This window comes from Stegodyphus dumicola, chromosome 2 (genome assembly GCF_044657685.1).
Source record: "Stegodyphus dumicola isolate Sdum_Otavi_A_Nest chromosome 2, ASM4465768v1".
In the NCBI taxonomy this organism is placed as follows: Eukaryota; Metazoa; Arthropoda; class Arachnida; order Araneae; family Eresidae; genus Stegodyphus; species Stegodyphus dumicola.
In genome coordinates, this window is record NC_140769.1 from 271,171,312 (window position 1) to 271,187,244 (window position 15,933).

General features: G+C 34.6%; 1 protein-coding gene across 1 annotated transcript in view; it reads left to right on the forward strand.

The window, feature by feature from the left end:
• LOC146998975 (adenosine 5'-monophosphoramidase HINT3-like) overlaps positions 1-15,933 on the forward strand; it is a 45,675-nt gene that overhangs the window by 21,122 nt on the left and 8,620 nt on the right. Inside the window, exon 2 of the mRNA XM_085812146.1 lies at positions 11,498-11,615. Within this exon, the coding sequence (XP_085668272.1) occupies positions 11,498-11,615 (118 nt within the window). The remainder of the gene's footprint in view (positions 1-11,497; positions 11,616-15,933) is intronic.

Consider the following 15,933-nt stretch of genomic DNA (forward strand, 5'->3'; position numbering starts at 1 on the left):
TAAAAACCTTAACCGGAAGATAAGAACAATATAATTGAATCATTTTTAAAGCAAAAAATGCACAATTTACAAACATATAAGAATAAAGAAACTGAGATGATCTCTGAGCCGAGTAACGGAGTGGATATATATATACATATATTTATATACTTTTGGTGCGGCCGATTGCAACCAAAACACGAGGTGCACATCTACATGTTATAGCAGTCCTATATATACAAAACTTTAACGTTCTGAGGCTACTCGTTTTCGAGTCTTGCGAGATACGTATGTACGTATGGACAGACGCCACTAAAAATTCTCTTCAGAATTCATTTTAAATTAGTTTTACAATTTTTTTTTGGGGGGGGCAGAGTCCTTTATCCTGTCCTTACGTACAGATATCACGCAAAAACATCGTTAAATTGCATTCGATAGCTGTCAAAATGGATATTTTCGTTGAAATATGCTGCCCGAAACTTTTCGCGATTACAATACTTCCTTTTTACTTCCTACAAGGAAGTAAAAATGTTACATGAAATAAAGTATTGCTAGGAATTTTGTAGAATTATAATTAAAATTGTTGTATTTTCCCGTGCAATGCAGCTCGAGACAAATTTTAAGAGAAAGCTATGGCTGGGACACGTGCATTTAACATTGAGTGAATTGTTATCTCGCTAATATGTATTAAATTGAATAAATGTAAATGACCATATGTTACCTGTAAGCGTAGTTCAATCCACTTATTGCTTTCCAGAAATTCAAAGAAGCGGAGATTACTAGAAATATCTCGCGGCCGGTTGAAAGCTATAAAAGGCCGGAGAGAGAGCATCTCAGTTCGGTTATTAGGTTAGTTGCTTGGTTATTGTTGTTGCGAGTTGTAATTTCCGCGTGAAATGAGATATAAAAATTAACTTTCTCTTTGATTTTCTTTACGCTTTGCTTTGTGTTGTATATTAACGTATTTAGTAGTTTGAAATATGACTACTGATTACACTGTGTGATATTGGGAATACTTGTACGAACGAATATCTCTGAGGAAAAATCCAGCGTTCTGATATACGCTGGTGTGCAAAAATTAAGGACGAAGTCGAAAAATTAGCATATCAGCTGAACGAAGAGGCAGAGCGGACAGAAAGACCAATCAGGAGATTAAGTAAGGTGATGTACGGTAGCACATGCGCAGATATGCAGGTAGACGTGATGGGGGAGTGTCTGAGTAGTATAAAGCATGTTGTGGGTGTAAGATCAGTATTTCTGGCAAAGAGATTGCACGCCGTATAGCAGTTAAAATCACACCGAGTTGCTGCCTCAGCGAGAAATGGCGAATAATCAATCTGTTAGACGACATCTGGATGCTTTTACCCGAGGTCGAATCATTGAGAAGTTGGAGGAAGGCCGCAGTGTGACAAGTGTGGCTGCAGAGTTCGGAATTGCTCACAGCATCGTTTCGCGACTTTGGAGACAATTTCAAACTACAGGAACAGCTATCCGGGGGTTTAGTAGTGGTCGTCCACGAGGAACCACACCCGCAGATGACCGGTATATTGCCTTACAGGCCAGAAGAAACAGGCGGCAGACAGCGGGAGAAATCGCTAGACACACGACACAGGCGACTGGACGACCGATATCGCGTTTTACCGTGGCCAGAAGACTGCACGGTGGTGGTCTGTTTGCACGACGCCCTGTACGGTGTGTACCTCTAACGCCTGCCCATCGGAGGAGGCGTTCTCTGTGGTGCCGGGAACACCGGAATTGGAGAGACAATGAATGGGGACGAGTACTCTTTACAGATGAGAGCACATTCAGTCTGAGTAGCGATTCTCCTCGCATACTCATCTGGAGAGAGCGGGGAAGCCGCAATCATCCCTCGAACATCATTGAAAGGGACAGGTATGGAGGTGGCGGTGTTCTCGTTTGGGGAGGCATCATGCTTGGTAGTCATACAGACCTTCACATCTTCGACGCAGGTTCAGTCAACGGGACCCGTTATTGTAACGAGATTCTTCTTCCATATGTGCGTCTTTTTAGAGGCGCTATGGGTCCGCAGTTCATTTTCATGAACGACAATGCACCATGTCATCGCACAGTAGCTGCCGAACAGCTCTTAGAGAGTGAGGATATTGAACGTATGGATTGGCCGGCACGATCTGCGGATCTCAATCCCAACGAGCATGTACGGGATTTTCTAGGCAGACGCTTGGCAGCTCGTACCTTACCACCAGTAACGATTCCGGAGCTTCGATTGGCGCTGCAAGACGAATGGGCAGCAATGCCTCAACAACTCATTGACACCCTCATTCTCAGCATGGGCAGACGCTGTGAAACCTGCCTAGCAGTCAGGGGAGATCATATCCCCTATTAAAGACCGGATGTTTCTTGCTGGACACCCATCACAGGGATGTTTCGGCCTTCAGTCGCATTGCGCTCCATGCTACTTTTTCAATAAAGCTTCTTTTTATCCCTCTGATTTCTCTTTTAGTAAGTGTTGCTTACATTACTCATGTCCTTACGTATTGGGGATCTTACGGTATTAAATGTGTTGATTTGGAAAGCTTTTGTACAAAGTTATATTGAAAAAAACCGTCTCATCCTTAATTTTTGTACACCAGTGTATTTCTTTTGATAAGAATAAATTTTATTAACTTATTATCGGACTTGTGCATTCAATTTATTACGAATCCGTAAACACGCAATAACGTTTAAAAGACTTAAATGACTCCATTTAAAACTTCGCAGAAATATACGTATGACTTGTACAAAAATAAATTGCTTCCTTAGAATAAAATCCTTTTTTCTGTTAACAAATGGAAGCATCATTTAGCACATGCTTTTAGAATATTTGTAATTTCATCTCCTGATTGATTAATTAGGAAAACCATTCTTTTATGCAGTCAGTGTTTTACTCTTTTTGCCATATCGGAGCCATTGATCGGTATAGTCTTCTATGAATAAATTTAAATAGTAATTACACTAATTACAGACATTTGTAAAAACACTTGAAAAAAATTTATTATTTACATAACAGCAAATTGTTTACTTCTCCATAGATACGTTATTGTCAAAAGAGCGCTTGTGTAGACAAAAGGCCTTTAACACTACTTCATCGCAACAACAAGTGTATTATGATTGCCAACTTTGTGTCTTAGCAACTGCAGAAGACGTTTTCCTAGTTGTTTTGCTTTCATTCTCGTTCAATTTCATTTGTGGAAAGGTGGTTTAAAAATTCATCATCTTCTAGGATGCGAAGAACTGTATGCTTGTGTTTCATAGAGACACCAAAACATTTTGCTTAATACGAAGACTTGTATAGATATGAAAAGACAATACAGTCTCTTGTCCTGTTTGAGACGACAATACAGTGGCTATTATATGAACCCAAATTCCGAAGGCAATAGAAAAGTAGCCTGGCAAAATTTCAAATGCAGTGGAACGTGTTACAAGCAACGGCCTAAAGGTTATGGTTATATATGGGCAGCACTGTCGGCGTTAGATATCCAAGTATTTCCTTCTCGTGCAAGTGTTTCGAAAAACATCACTTGGAGAATATCTTCTCATTGGTATTGCGCAGTAATGATTATCTCAACGATATGTAACATCCCACTGCAATTCTATTATTCTATGCGTGGCAAGTTGGATCTGAGAGTTTTTTTACCATTAGTAGTAACTTGTGTATTATCTAATGGTTTGTGGTTAATACTACGAAAACGGAGACGTCCCATCAAAAAGATAATTGCAGAAATGAATTGCATTTCCAATCACTGTTTCAGGAATTTTGACAAGACAGCCGTTTTTAATCTGTGTATTATCTTCTTTTGGCTTTTACAAATATCGTATGCTGTAAGTTCTGGCATTCTTAGATGTCTTGACCTCAAAGGCAACAATGGATTATTGACGTTGTGGCTAGATAATAAAGTAGATTTCAAAGCCTACATCGTATCGATTATTTTTACAGCTTTATACATTTTCACAAACGTAGCTTTTCAGTGTTTTGTAGCTTTCATCTTAAGTGCCTTTTATTTGCATGCCTGCGACCTGTTTCGCAATTACGAGAAAATGTTGACAAATTTGATTCACTTGGGAAAATGTTCTTTGACGCTGCATCATATCGAGTTGTATTCCAAACTTGTCGAAACACTAAGACATTTAAATGAAGCGTTATCCACGCCAACATTCGTAACTATTCTACTCTTGTTTTTGCAGATGTTCAATTCCCTTGCTTTTCTTTTGATATCATCCCACAGCAGTCTCACATCTAACGATTATTTAGAATGTGCGTATTTTCTCTTTCAATCTTCATTGGCCATGACATCTCTGATTCTCGTAGCTTCAAATATTCCGATATACATGAACAGAATAAAAATGTTATTTGAATATATCTACGAAGCAGAACTGAAGAAGGCAACACCGAACAAAAATCTCTTGGACATCGTGAGAGCAATGAGTGAGAAAGAAGAAGTCGTTATATCTGCTTGCAACATAGTGCATTTGCATCGAACTTACTTACTTTCGACTATCGGTGGTTTTTTCACGTACTCCTTGTTGTTTATAAATATTAAAAATTAAACGATGTCTATCAAAAGGAATTTGTTGATGCTGCATCATTTATATAGATAAATAGAATACTGGTTTTGAAAGGTTATGTCATAAAATTTGGTTTCATTTAGGTTAAAATTTCACTGTTACTATTATGTATTAATTCTTGAGTTAAAAAAAAGGAAATTATCTTTATTTGATAATAAAAATAAAAATTAATCTCTCGATAATTAATTACATAAATTTTGCTACATTTAATCACCATGTTTACTATTTTTGAATTTTCGAAAGCTTTTTAATGGTACGGAGGGTGCAATGCAGAACTAAATTTTTTTTTGCAACATTTAGTTTATCAAAATTCTAAAAATTATAAATGAAATTCTGATGCTGCTCGTTCATAAAAGAAATATTATTGGAAATAACTTATTTCGATTTAAAATTAAAAAAAAAAAACTGAAAGCTTGTAGACTTTATTTTTTTAACGTTTTGCGTGTTACCTTTATCCATTAAATAACATGTTCTCCCCACTGAGGTTTCCTAGAAATATTTATCAGTAGGAATATTCCTCATGATTATGCTTTTTATCTATATATTGTGTAAAAAATTAGTACGAAAACATCTAAAAGTTATGTTTACACGTATGATAGAAAGCTAGAAAAGCATGTTCTAATTATAGAGAATTTTGAAACCTTAAATTTTTTTAATACGTTTTTGGAAATATGGGCAGCCTTGTCAATCAACATTGTTTCCTTCCCGCTCAAGTGTTTCGAAAAATAGTATGTGGAGAATATCTTCTGCAGAAATGAATTGCATTTCCAACCACTGTATTGAAATATGATATCCGGAATTTTCACTGATTACAATACTTTCTTCAGTTCGTACAAGGAAGCAAAAAGTTACATGAAATAAAATATAGAGAAGCCTTAAATGACTCCATTTAAAACTTCGCAGAAATACACGTATGACTTCTACAAATTTCAAGTGGTCTATTAGAATAAGTTTTTTCTTCTATTAACAACTGGAAGCATCCCTTAGCAGATGATTTTAATTACAATTTCATTAATTAATCAGGAAAACCATTACTCTTGAACAATCAATGTTTGACTCTTTTTACGATATCCGAGACATTGATCAATAAAAATATTTGAAAAAAATTCTTTGCTAACTAAACAACAAATTGTTTGAATTCTCCATAGATACGGTGATCTTTAACTTAATATGTTTCACAAACAATAATCAATCAACAAATGGACTGTATTCCTTCACTTTTATTTCATTACACTAATTATAAAGCGATGTGAAATAATTGATACAAAATAGGCGAGCCATTCTACATGGCTGTCACAAAAAAAATTCAATCAATCAATTATCTTGTTGCCACACGCAGAGTTCAAAACTAAAGGAGGAAAAATAAAAGAAATTTACGCTGTTTGCAACAATAAAATGAAGCAAACGATACTCACATAAACATACGGTATTGTCGTAAAACGCGCTTTGTTTGACTTAGCTTGGATAAAAATTCTTATAACATGTACTCCATCGCAGCAAGTAGTGTATTATGATTGTCAACTTTGTATCTTAGCAACAACAGCAGAAGGCGTCTAAGTTCTTTGCTGTCCTAATTGCTTCGCTTTCATTCTCGTTCAATTTCAGTTGTGCAAAAGTGGTTTAGAAATTCATCATCTTCTAGGATGAAAGGAACTATATGTGGGTATTTTATAGAAATGCCAAAGTATTATATATAATATTAAATGCATGTATAAATATGAAAAGAACAGAAACTGTTTGAGACAGTGCAGTGGTTGTTACATGAATCCAAATTTCAAAGGCAATGGAACAATGTCTCGGAAAACTTTAAAATGCAGTAGAACGTGTTATAAGCAGCGGCCTAAAGGATATGGTTATATATGGGCAGCGCTGTCGGCGTTAGATATTCAAGTGTTTCCTTCCCGCGCAAGTGTTTCGAAAAATATTCTATGGAGGATCTCTTCTCGTTGGTATTGCGCAGTAATGATTACCTCAACGATATGTAACATTCCACTGCAATTCTATTACTCTCTGCGTGGCATGTTGGACCTGAGAATTTTTTTACCATCACTAGTAACTGGTATATTGTCTAATGGTTTATGGTTAATACTACAAAAACGAAAACGTCCCATCAGAAAGGTAATTGCAGAAATGAATTGCATTTCCAATCACTGTTTCAGAAATTTTGACAAGACAGCCGTTTTCAATCTGTGTATTATATTCTTTTGGCTTTTACAAGTATCGTATGCTATAACTTCAGGCATTGTTAGATGTGTTGATCTCAGGGCCAACAATGGGTTTTTGACATTGTGGCTAGATAATAAAGTAGATTTAAGAACCTACATCATATCGATTATGTTTACGGCTTTATACATTTTCCCAAATGTAGCTTTCCAGTGTTTTGTAGCTTTCATCTCAACTGCTTTTTATTTGCATAGTTGCTACATGTTTCAAAACTACGAGAAGATGTTAAAAAATTTGATTCACTTGGGAAAGTCTCTGACGCTGCATCATATGGAGTTGTATTCCACACTTGTCGAAACAGTAAGACATTTAAATGAAGCGTTATCCACGCCAACATTCGTAACTATTGTACTGCTGTTTCTGCAAATGTTCAGTTACCTTGCTATTCTTTTGGTATCATCCCACAGTAGTCTCACATCTACCAATTACTTAGATTGTGCGTATGTTCTATTTCTGTCTTCACTAGCTATTACATCTCTAATACTCGTAGCTTCAAATATTCCGATATACATGAACAGAATAAAACTGTTATTTGAATATATCTACGAAGCAGAACTGAAGAAGGCAACACCGAACAAGAATCTCCTGGACATCGTGAGGGCTATGAGAAACAAAGAAGAAGTCGTTATATCTGCTTGCTCCATCGTGCATTTGGATCGAAGTTACTTAATTTCGACTATCGGAGGTTTTATCACGTACTCCTTGTTGTTTATAAATATAAAAAATTAAGCATTAAACAAAAAAATTTGATGTGTATACCACATGACTTCCTTATACGGAATATTAAATTATACGCTTTTTTCTTTAATTTCATTTAAACCTATTAGATTGAAGTAAATCTACTTCGTCGGCAGCGCATAAACCACAATGGAATAAATGTACTCCTTAAAATTCCCTATATTTGTTTACCATAGCGACACTCTGGCCCAAGGTTCACTTAACAGCGTTACATTTCATTAATTTTTTAACTCAGAATGCACAAAATTGATATCATTTAAAGAATTATCTAATCGTTGCCACATGTTCTATGCCAATACTATAATAAATCTAAAACGATGTATAAAAGAATTTCAGCAAATAACAACAGCAAGAAAAAAGAAACAGTTTTTCACAGACAGTATTTCTCATTCAATTAATTCTGTTTTCACTTCGGGGCAAGCCAAAAATACATAAAAACTCAAAGTATCTGTATTGAAATTTAGGAGGCTAATCTTAAACATTTATTTCCTCAAATAAATTCCTGAATGGATTAAGCTTGATTTAATTCCCAATAATAAAAGAAGGCGTTATCTTTGTTGTTGCGAAGCTTAGTTTCTTTAGATTGGCAACAAATCCACTATTCTGTTAAGTTTCAAATTTAAACAAACATGGCTGCTATAGTAAAAATAATTAGGCTTAGACACACTTAAACAACTTTTAAGTTGTGTATAATTGTACAAATATTGCATGCAGATTTACTAAAGGCATAAAGAACCTTAACCGGAAGATAAGAACAACATAATTCAATCATTTTAAAGCAAAAAAATGTACAATTTACAAACATATAAGTGTAAAGAAACTGAGATCACTGAGCCGGGTAACAGAGTGGATATATATATAAATATATTTAAATACGTTTGGTGCGGCCGATTGCAACCAAAATACGAGGTACACATCTACATGTTATAGCAATCCTATATACAAAATTTCAACGTTTTTTGAGGCTACTCGATTTTGAGTTATGCGAGATACGTACGTACATACTTTCGTACAGACGCCACGAAAAATTCTCTTCAGAATTCATTTTAAAGCAGTTTTATAATTTTGTTTGGAGGAAAAGAGTATTTTATTCTGTCCTTACGTACAGATGTCACGCAAAAACATCGTTAAATTGCATTCGATAACGGTCAAAATGGATATTTTCGTTGAAATTTGCTGCTTGAAACTTTTCGCGATTACAATACTTCGTTTTTACTTCGAACAAGGAAGTAAAAACGGTAATTTTACCCCATAGGTCTCGAGAAGCTTTCCATTGTCTAAGGAGGTTTCAGGTCGACGTTCGGGCAACCCGCATTTTAAAAGTCTCAAAGAGCAAAAATGCTTTGGTGGATAGATCATGAGATTTAGTAAAAATACGGAGTGAAGCCTTTATACCCGTTTCTTGTTCCGTTTTTTTAGAGGAAATTAACGTTAGATTTTGACGCGTCGCCGCCTGCTTTGCCTTTGTGCAGTTCTACTGATTGATCGCTACTGATTGATCTACTGATTGTGTGTAAAGAGAAGGTATTTCGTCTTTGGAAACTGGGTATACAGTATGTTTTTGATAATATGTGGCTTTTATCTTAATAGTTTCATCCACTCTCTTTATTTTGAATTTGCCGATATATGAGAAACCAGCAACGATCATAAATTCCGTAGAAAAACTTTCTTTAGACTCCTTAAACCGTGTTTTAAGATATTTTGCTCCTCTTCGATGATAATAAATTAATCTGCTTTCATTAGTCATTTAAGTACACCCAAGATTTCTCTGTGACAATATTTTTGCGTTTTTGCCCGAATAAATGTTTCTCATAAAGAATTCTGCAGCACATTCTGCGTTTCGGCGGTACGTCGTGTGTCAACACGATGCACATTTTCCTTTTTCGCCTTTTTCGTTTTAGATTTATTATAGTGTTGGAATAAAGCACGTGACAACGATTAGATAATTCTTAAGATGATATAAATTTTGTCCATTCTGAGTTAAAAAATGAATGAAATGTAACGCTGTTAAGTGAACCTAGGGCCAGAGTGTCGCTATGGTAAACAAATAGAGGGAATTTTAAGGAGTACATTTATTCCATTGTGGTTTATGCGCTGCCGACGAAGTAAATTTACTTCAATCTAATAGGTTTAAATGAAATTCAAGAAAAAAGCGCATAATTTAATATTCAGCGGAATTTCTTGTGATATTAAAGATCTTCCTTTTGCAACATTCGAAACATTCCTTTTTTTCCCTTTGTTGTTGACAACATTATCTACAGTAGCTTTAGATATCGAAAAACCACGGCTTTCACAAAGTTTTTTAATAACTATATAAGGTATTTCTTTCGCCTTCTTAGCGAGCCTTTATGGTGCAGTGGTCAGCACACTCAATGCGTAATTGAAAGATCGTGGTTCGATTCCCGGCGAAGACGGTTGCTAATTTTTCATCTCTCTTGCCTCAAAATACCTAATATCTCTACAGTGGTGCCCGAACTAAAAAAAAAAAAAAAAATGTGTTGTATGATGATTATCCTCACCCAGGATTTGGCGACTGGGTCCCCTAAAAACCCCAGTCGCCCTTTAAAAGGTGGAGTATATAAGGTATTTCTCCTGCCCTCTTGGCGTGGATTCGTGGTGCGGTGGTCTGCACACTCGGTCGGTATTCCAGAGGTCCGCGGTTCGATTCCCGGTGAAGGCTTTCTTAATTTTTCATCTTGACTGCTTCCAAAAAATGCCTAATGTCTCTGCAGTGGCGCCCGAACTAAAAGAGTGTTAGATGAGGATTCTCCGCAGTCAGGATTTCGCGATCGGGTTCCCTGAAAACCCCAGTCGCCCTTTAAAAAGAGGAGTATGTAAGGTGTTAAAAAGGGGAGTATGTACTCTGTTTTCCTAGCGTGCCTTCGTGGTGTGGTGGTCGGCACGCTGGGCCGGTATTCCAGAGGTTCGATTTTCGATTCCCGGCGTCATCTTTCCCGCTTTCAAAAAAAAAAAAAAAAAAAAAAAAAAAATCCTAATGTCTCTACAATAACTACTAATAATTTAATAACTACAACTACTAATAATTTTCTTCGGAAAGAGCAGAAACATATCCTTCCATCCATTGCTCCTTTAAAAGCGACATTCTGCATGAAAACAAAACCGTCAAGTATTAGACGACAATTTTTACTTTAAAAAATATAGTTGCAGTGTAAGATTCTTTACTATGTACTTTAAAGTTACAGTTGAGTGTGAAGAATCTTAATAACTGATAAGCAAATAATCGCTTGAGTTCGTGGTACAGGAAACAGCAACTAAGAAGGGTGAAATAACCCTTTATTATTCCATTAAGATGTAACAGAACTCCGTCTTGGAGTTGTACAATAAAGCCAACACTCGGGCTTGAACTTAAGAGACTAAGAACTAAACTAAACTAATCTTAACTAAAGGGATATAGCCGAAGCTATCAAAAGTCTAACAGTGTTGTTCACTGGAGAGTTGTCCTAAAATGGCGGACGCGTGCTAGCCAGAATCTCTAAATAAGGCAGTAGAACTTCGCGGTTAAATACCGCTCTTCCTCAATTTGCATTCAAACGTGATTCTAAAACTACGTTCTGGCCGGAAGTTTGAAGTTGAAATTCAGAAATGATAGAAAAAGAAGTTTAACTCAAAATTTAACTTTTAGATAAATTAATATAATTCCTACAGCAATTAGAAAAAACAAAATTACATTCAGAAGATTTTTTTTACAGCAAAATCTTCTAAAAACTGTGCGAACTGCCACTGTATTTAAATCTATTTATTATATATAATCTTTGAAATATTGTGATCCCTCTTATAATACCATCTTGAAGGTTTTCAAATGAATTATTATGTAAATGTCTCGTTTTGTGTTGTAAAAGAGCTCATAGAATAATAACCGAATCTGCCTTCAGCTTTAATATATATTCTCACCATTTTTTGTCCACTATTATTAGAATTTCAAAATTTATTAACCATAGTCCTTTTTACACAGGATGACAACTATGTGGCGTTCCGAAACATTACACCAGCAGCTACTCATCACTATCTCATTATTCCGAAAGATCATATAAGAGATGGAAATCAGCTAAAGCCACATCATGTGCCAATGCGTAAGTATTTCGGTTGCATACACTGCGAACAGTTCCATATCTCCCGTTTTACTGTACCGATTGACGAAATTCAACTTGCGTTTTTCGTGTCTTGAAACGCCGACTTAGGATATATATTAGATTTATATATAGCCTTGCTCTAACATAGGTATTTTCACACAAAATGGGACTTTCTCCGAAATAACCTACCATTTAAGACACAATAACACGCCGAATAAATACTGATTCAGAAGTCAAACAACAAAAATCAGCGTTATATTTACAAAATTTTCACAGGACTAGTTTCGATGGTTTTACCGAACCACCATCCTCAGCTGCAAAACCACAAATGAATAAGATAGGAAATAATGATTAGATAAGATAAGAAAGCCTGGACAAGAATAAGCAAGTGGCGCTATCTGTTGGTGAAACCAGAGCTAAAACATAATTTCTCTAAAGGCCGAAGGCAAATTTGGATTGAAATTAGGATCGTTAACTAGAACAGAAAGATTTTTATGAATGTGAAGTGACTCTAGAAAATCCAGTTCTCCAATGGAAGATGTTTTTATGAATAATTTTGGCAGCAGAAAAATTGAAAGTGTGATTTTCGGATGAACAATGTTGAGTAACAGAAGACTTCTGTGTTTCCTTTTTTCTAACATACGCCTCATGTTCCTTGACGCGAAATTTTAAGGCTCTCTTAGTTTGGCCAATGTAAATTAAACCACACTGGCAAGGAATCCTATAAATACCCCAGGAATTCATATCCGGAATGAGGTCCTTGAGTATGGAACTCGGAATTTTATTGATGGGAGAATAAGGAACGCCTCAAGGAACATGAGGCGTATGTTCTGGATTTTCTAGAGTCATTTTACATTCATAAAAATCTTTCTGTTATAGTTAACGATCCTAATTCCAATCCAAATTTGTCTTCGGCCTTTACAGAAATTATGTTTTAGTTCTGGTTTCACCAACAGATGGCGCCACTTGCTTATTCTTGTACAGGCTTTCTTACCTTATCTACTCATTATTTCCTATCTTGTGCATTTGTGGTTTTGCAGCTGAGGATGGTGGTTCGGTAAAACCATCGAAACTAGTCCTGTGAACATTTTGTAAATATAACGCTGATTTTTGTTGTTTGACTTCTGAATTAACCTACCATTTTTTTTTTTTTTCCATATTTCGATTCTACGATCCAAATTATACTTTAGTATTAAATTTTGTAAAATATGGACAAATTCAAAATTTAATTTGGCGCATTTTTTTTCAGTTTGCGCCAAGAATGGTTCACTTGGCGAACTTCTTAATATATGGCAACCTATTTTCCTTTCCCTTATATTGTGCAGGAGCGGAAAAAACGTCATCTTGTTCCTACATTTGTACATTGTGGATGAGCAGGAAAAAAGTAACATCGTTCCTACTTTCAAATAAGTATATATATATATACTATATATATATATATATATATATATATATATAGTACAATCTGTAATCCAGTCGTCCATAATCCCGAATGATCTATAATCTGGACATAAAGCTACAAACTTTATGCGCATAATGCGTTTACGCATGCGCGTTTAATGTATAACGGACGTTATAAGCTAGGCTAAAACTATCTAAGGCATTTCAGTTAATGTTGCAGATTGCGCTGTTCCTTAATCTTCCAATTGGAACAGGCTTATTATTTTTTGCAGACTGTTAGAAAAATTTTATAAAAATTAAGCTTGAACTTTTTATTATGTCAAAAAGAGTTTCTAATTCTGGATCTACAAAGCGAAAGCATGTTTCGATGTCCATTAAACAAAAAGTGGAATTGCTGCAAAAAATGGATAAAGGCCTATCCGTCTCAAAATTATGCGAGAAGTATCGCATTGGAAAGTCTACTATATATAACACAAGAAAAAGGAACTTTTTGAATTTTTTGTGGAAGCATCTTAAGGGGACTCGTACACCTTAAAACCCATAAGATTTTCGAATATGTGACTGTTGCAAGAATTGGGATAACTTATTTATTTTAAAATCAATTACTTCCAACTTTTTACAGATGACTTTATAATATAGCTGTTTTCTGAAATAGTGATCAGAAAGTTTGTGTTGCCACAAATATTTTTATAATTTAATCCGTTTTTCGACAAACGTTTTCGTCATGTTTCCACCTTGCGCGCACAGTTTAAAACATTCTGTTGCATAATTTAATTCCATATTTAATATATAGCTTTTATAACATTTGGAAACTACTGTGAACGAAAAAATTCTAAGAATTTCATGTTAAATTTTTATTTTGTTTGGAGTCAAGTTTATAAAATGTAATTTATTAAAAAAATCTGTAATGTTTTCGTCCATAAAATTTTTTAATATTAAAATATTCATCAGATTTTAGTTTCAGTTAAAAGATAGGGCTCATATAAAGAATTACATCAAATTTTAAGTATGTACCATTAGCCATTTTTAAAACATCGTGCGCGCAAGGTGGAAAAATGACGAAATATTTTGTCACAAAGCGGATTAAATTACAAAATATTTGTGGCAACACAAACTTTCTGATCACTATTTCAGAAAGCAGCTATATTATGTAGTCAGCTGCAAAAAGTTGGAAGTAATTGATTTTAAAATAAATAAAATATCTCAATTCTTGCAACAGTCACATATTCGAAGGGTGTTAAGAGGTCTAAGGTGTATGAGCCCCCTTAAACAACTTACATTTAAAGAAATATTTAATAAAGTAAACAAATAAATATTAAGCTTTTTTTTGTAAATTTTGGTACCCTTTAGATCATAATTGTTCTTTATTTCATAAATTACGATTTCATAATTTTAATTGTATAATTTCTGCATGCCATCTTCCCAGATTTAAATTGATGATCTATAATCCGGAAAAACCTCTAATTCGAAATAGGCGAAGTCCCGACGAACCCGGATTACGGAATTTGTACTGTACATATAAAAAATATTTAAAAAAAATCTGAAAGGTTTCAGATTTTAAATTACGTCCAAAGGGGCGTTTTTTTTAACGTTTTGTGTGTTACCTTTATTTATTAAATATCACGTTCTTTGCACTTAAACCATAAAATTCAGTTCAACGTCGCAAAATAATTTTAAAATGGGCATACCTTTAGATTTTCCGATACACAGTTCCGCGCGCTGGAGATAAAAAGGTTTTTTTTTTTCCTTCTAGAGTGTTGCCATTGCTCGCTTTGAAATCGTTGAGTTTGTTACTCAAAAATTCGTTAAAGTTTTACAAAATATGAAATCGATCATAAAACAAATTCCAAATTTCAAATTTGATCTTTCATATGCACATATTCGTAGGAGGATTACGTCATTCAAAAGTCGATGGCTCTATGTACCGTTGTTTTATCACCATGCGATAAATATACATACATTTATGCAGATTTTTCATTGTTTAATTTATTCAAACATAATGCAGGACTCTAGCATTTGGTGGCAACAGTTTGAAAAGTGAAACGGACATTTATAGTGATTCAACGCAAAATCACAAAACGAAAACTATACTTCTTCAGGGACAAAGCCCCTTTGGACTAACAGTGTGCTTGAACCACATTTGTTATTTTATCGCTTTCAACGAATATGCCAAATTTCAAAACGCGCCAATATATAACTTCACGTATATCTTAGGAAATTTTGAATAAAAATTCTAATTTTTTTCAGGAATGCTTAGAAATACATATACTTTAATATGATGATAAAAGTTTTATAGGGTATAATTCAAAATTTTTTTCAAAAAATTTATAGAAATTATTTAAAAATACAAATTTTTAAAATAAATCATAAAAATGGGTGAATTTTGTTTGGAATGAACCTGAATTTTGAAATGTGAAAGGAAGAGTCGAATAAGTTTAATAAAAAAAAGAGAAATTAATAAATATATACCAATCTCAATTAACATTGAGGAGCTAAACTTTTGAGGGCTAATTTTTTAAAACTACTCGCGCGGTTTTTAGAAAACTTGGAAGTTTGGCTTAATTTGAGTCGTAGAATGGAAATATGGAAACAAATTGGTTATGTTATTTCAGAAAAAGTCTGATTTTGTGTCAAAATACCTATAGTAGAACAATGCTATATATAAATCTAATACATATCCTAAGTCGCGCTTTTTTTCATGTCTCGAAAGTTGAATATTGTCAATGAGCGCAATAGAACCGGAGATATAGAACTGTCCCCCCCACACACTTTTTTCCCCCGCAGTGTATATATTTTTTTCTTAAAGTATTAAATTTAATGCTAAAGGCTCTTTACTTTTTGTACTTGCAATTTTTAATGAAAAAGTAATAAATGATCGTACATTAATTACCTGTTATGAAACATTACGCAGTAGTAA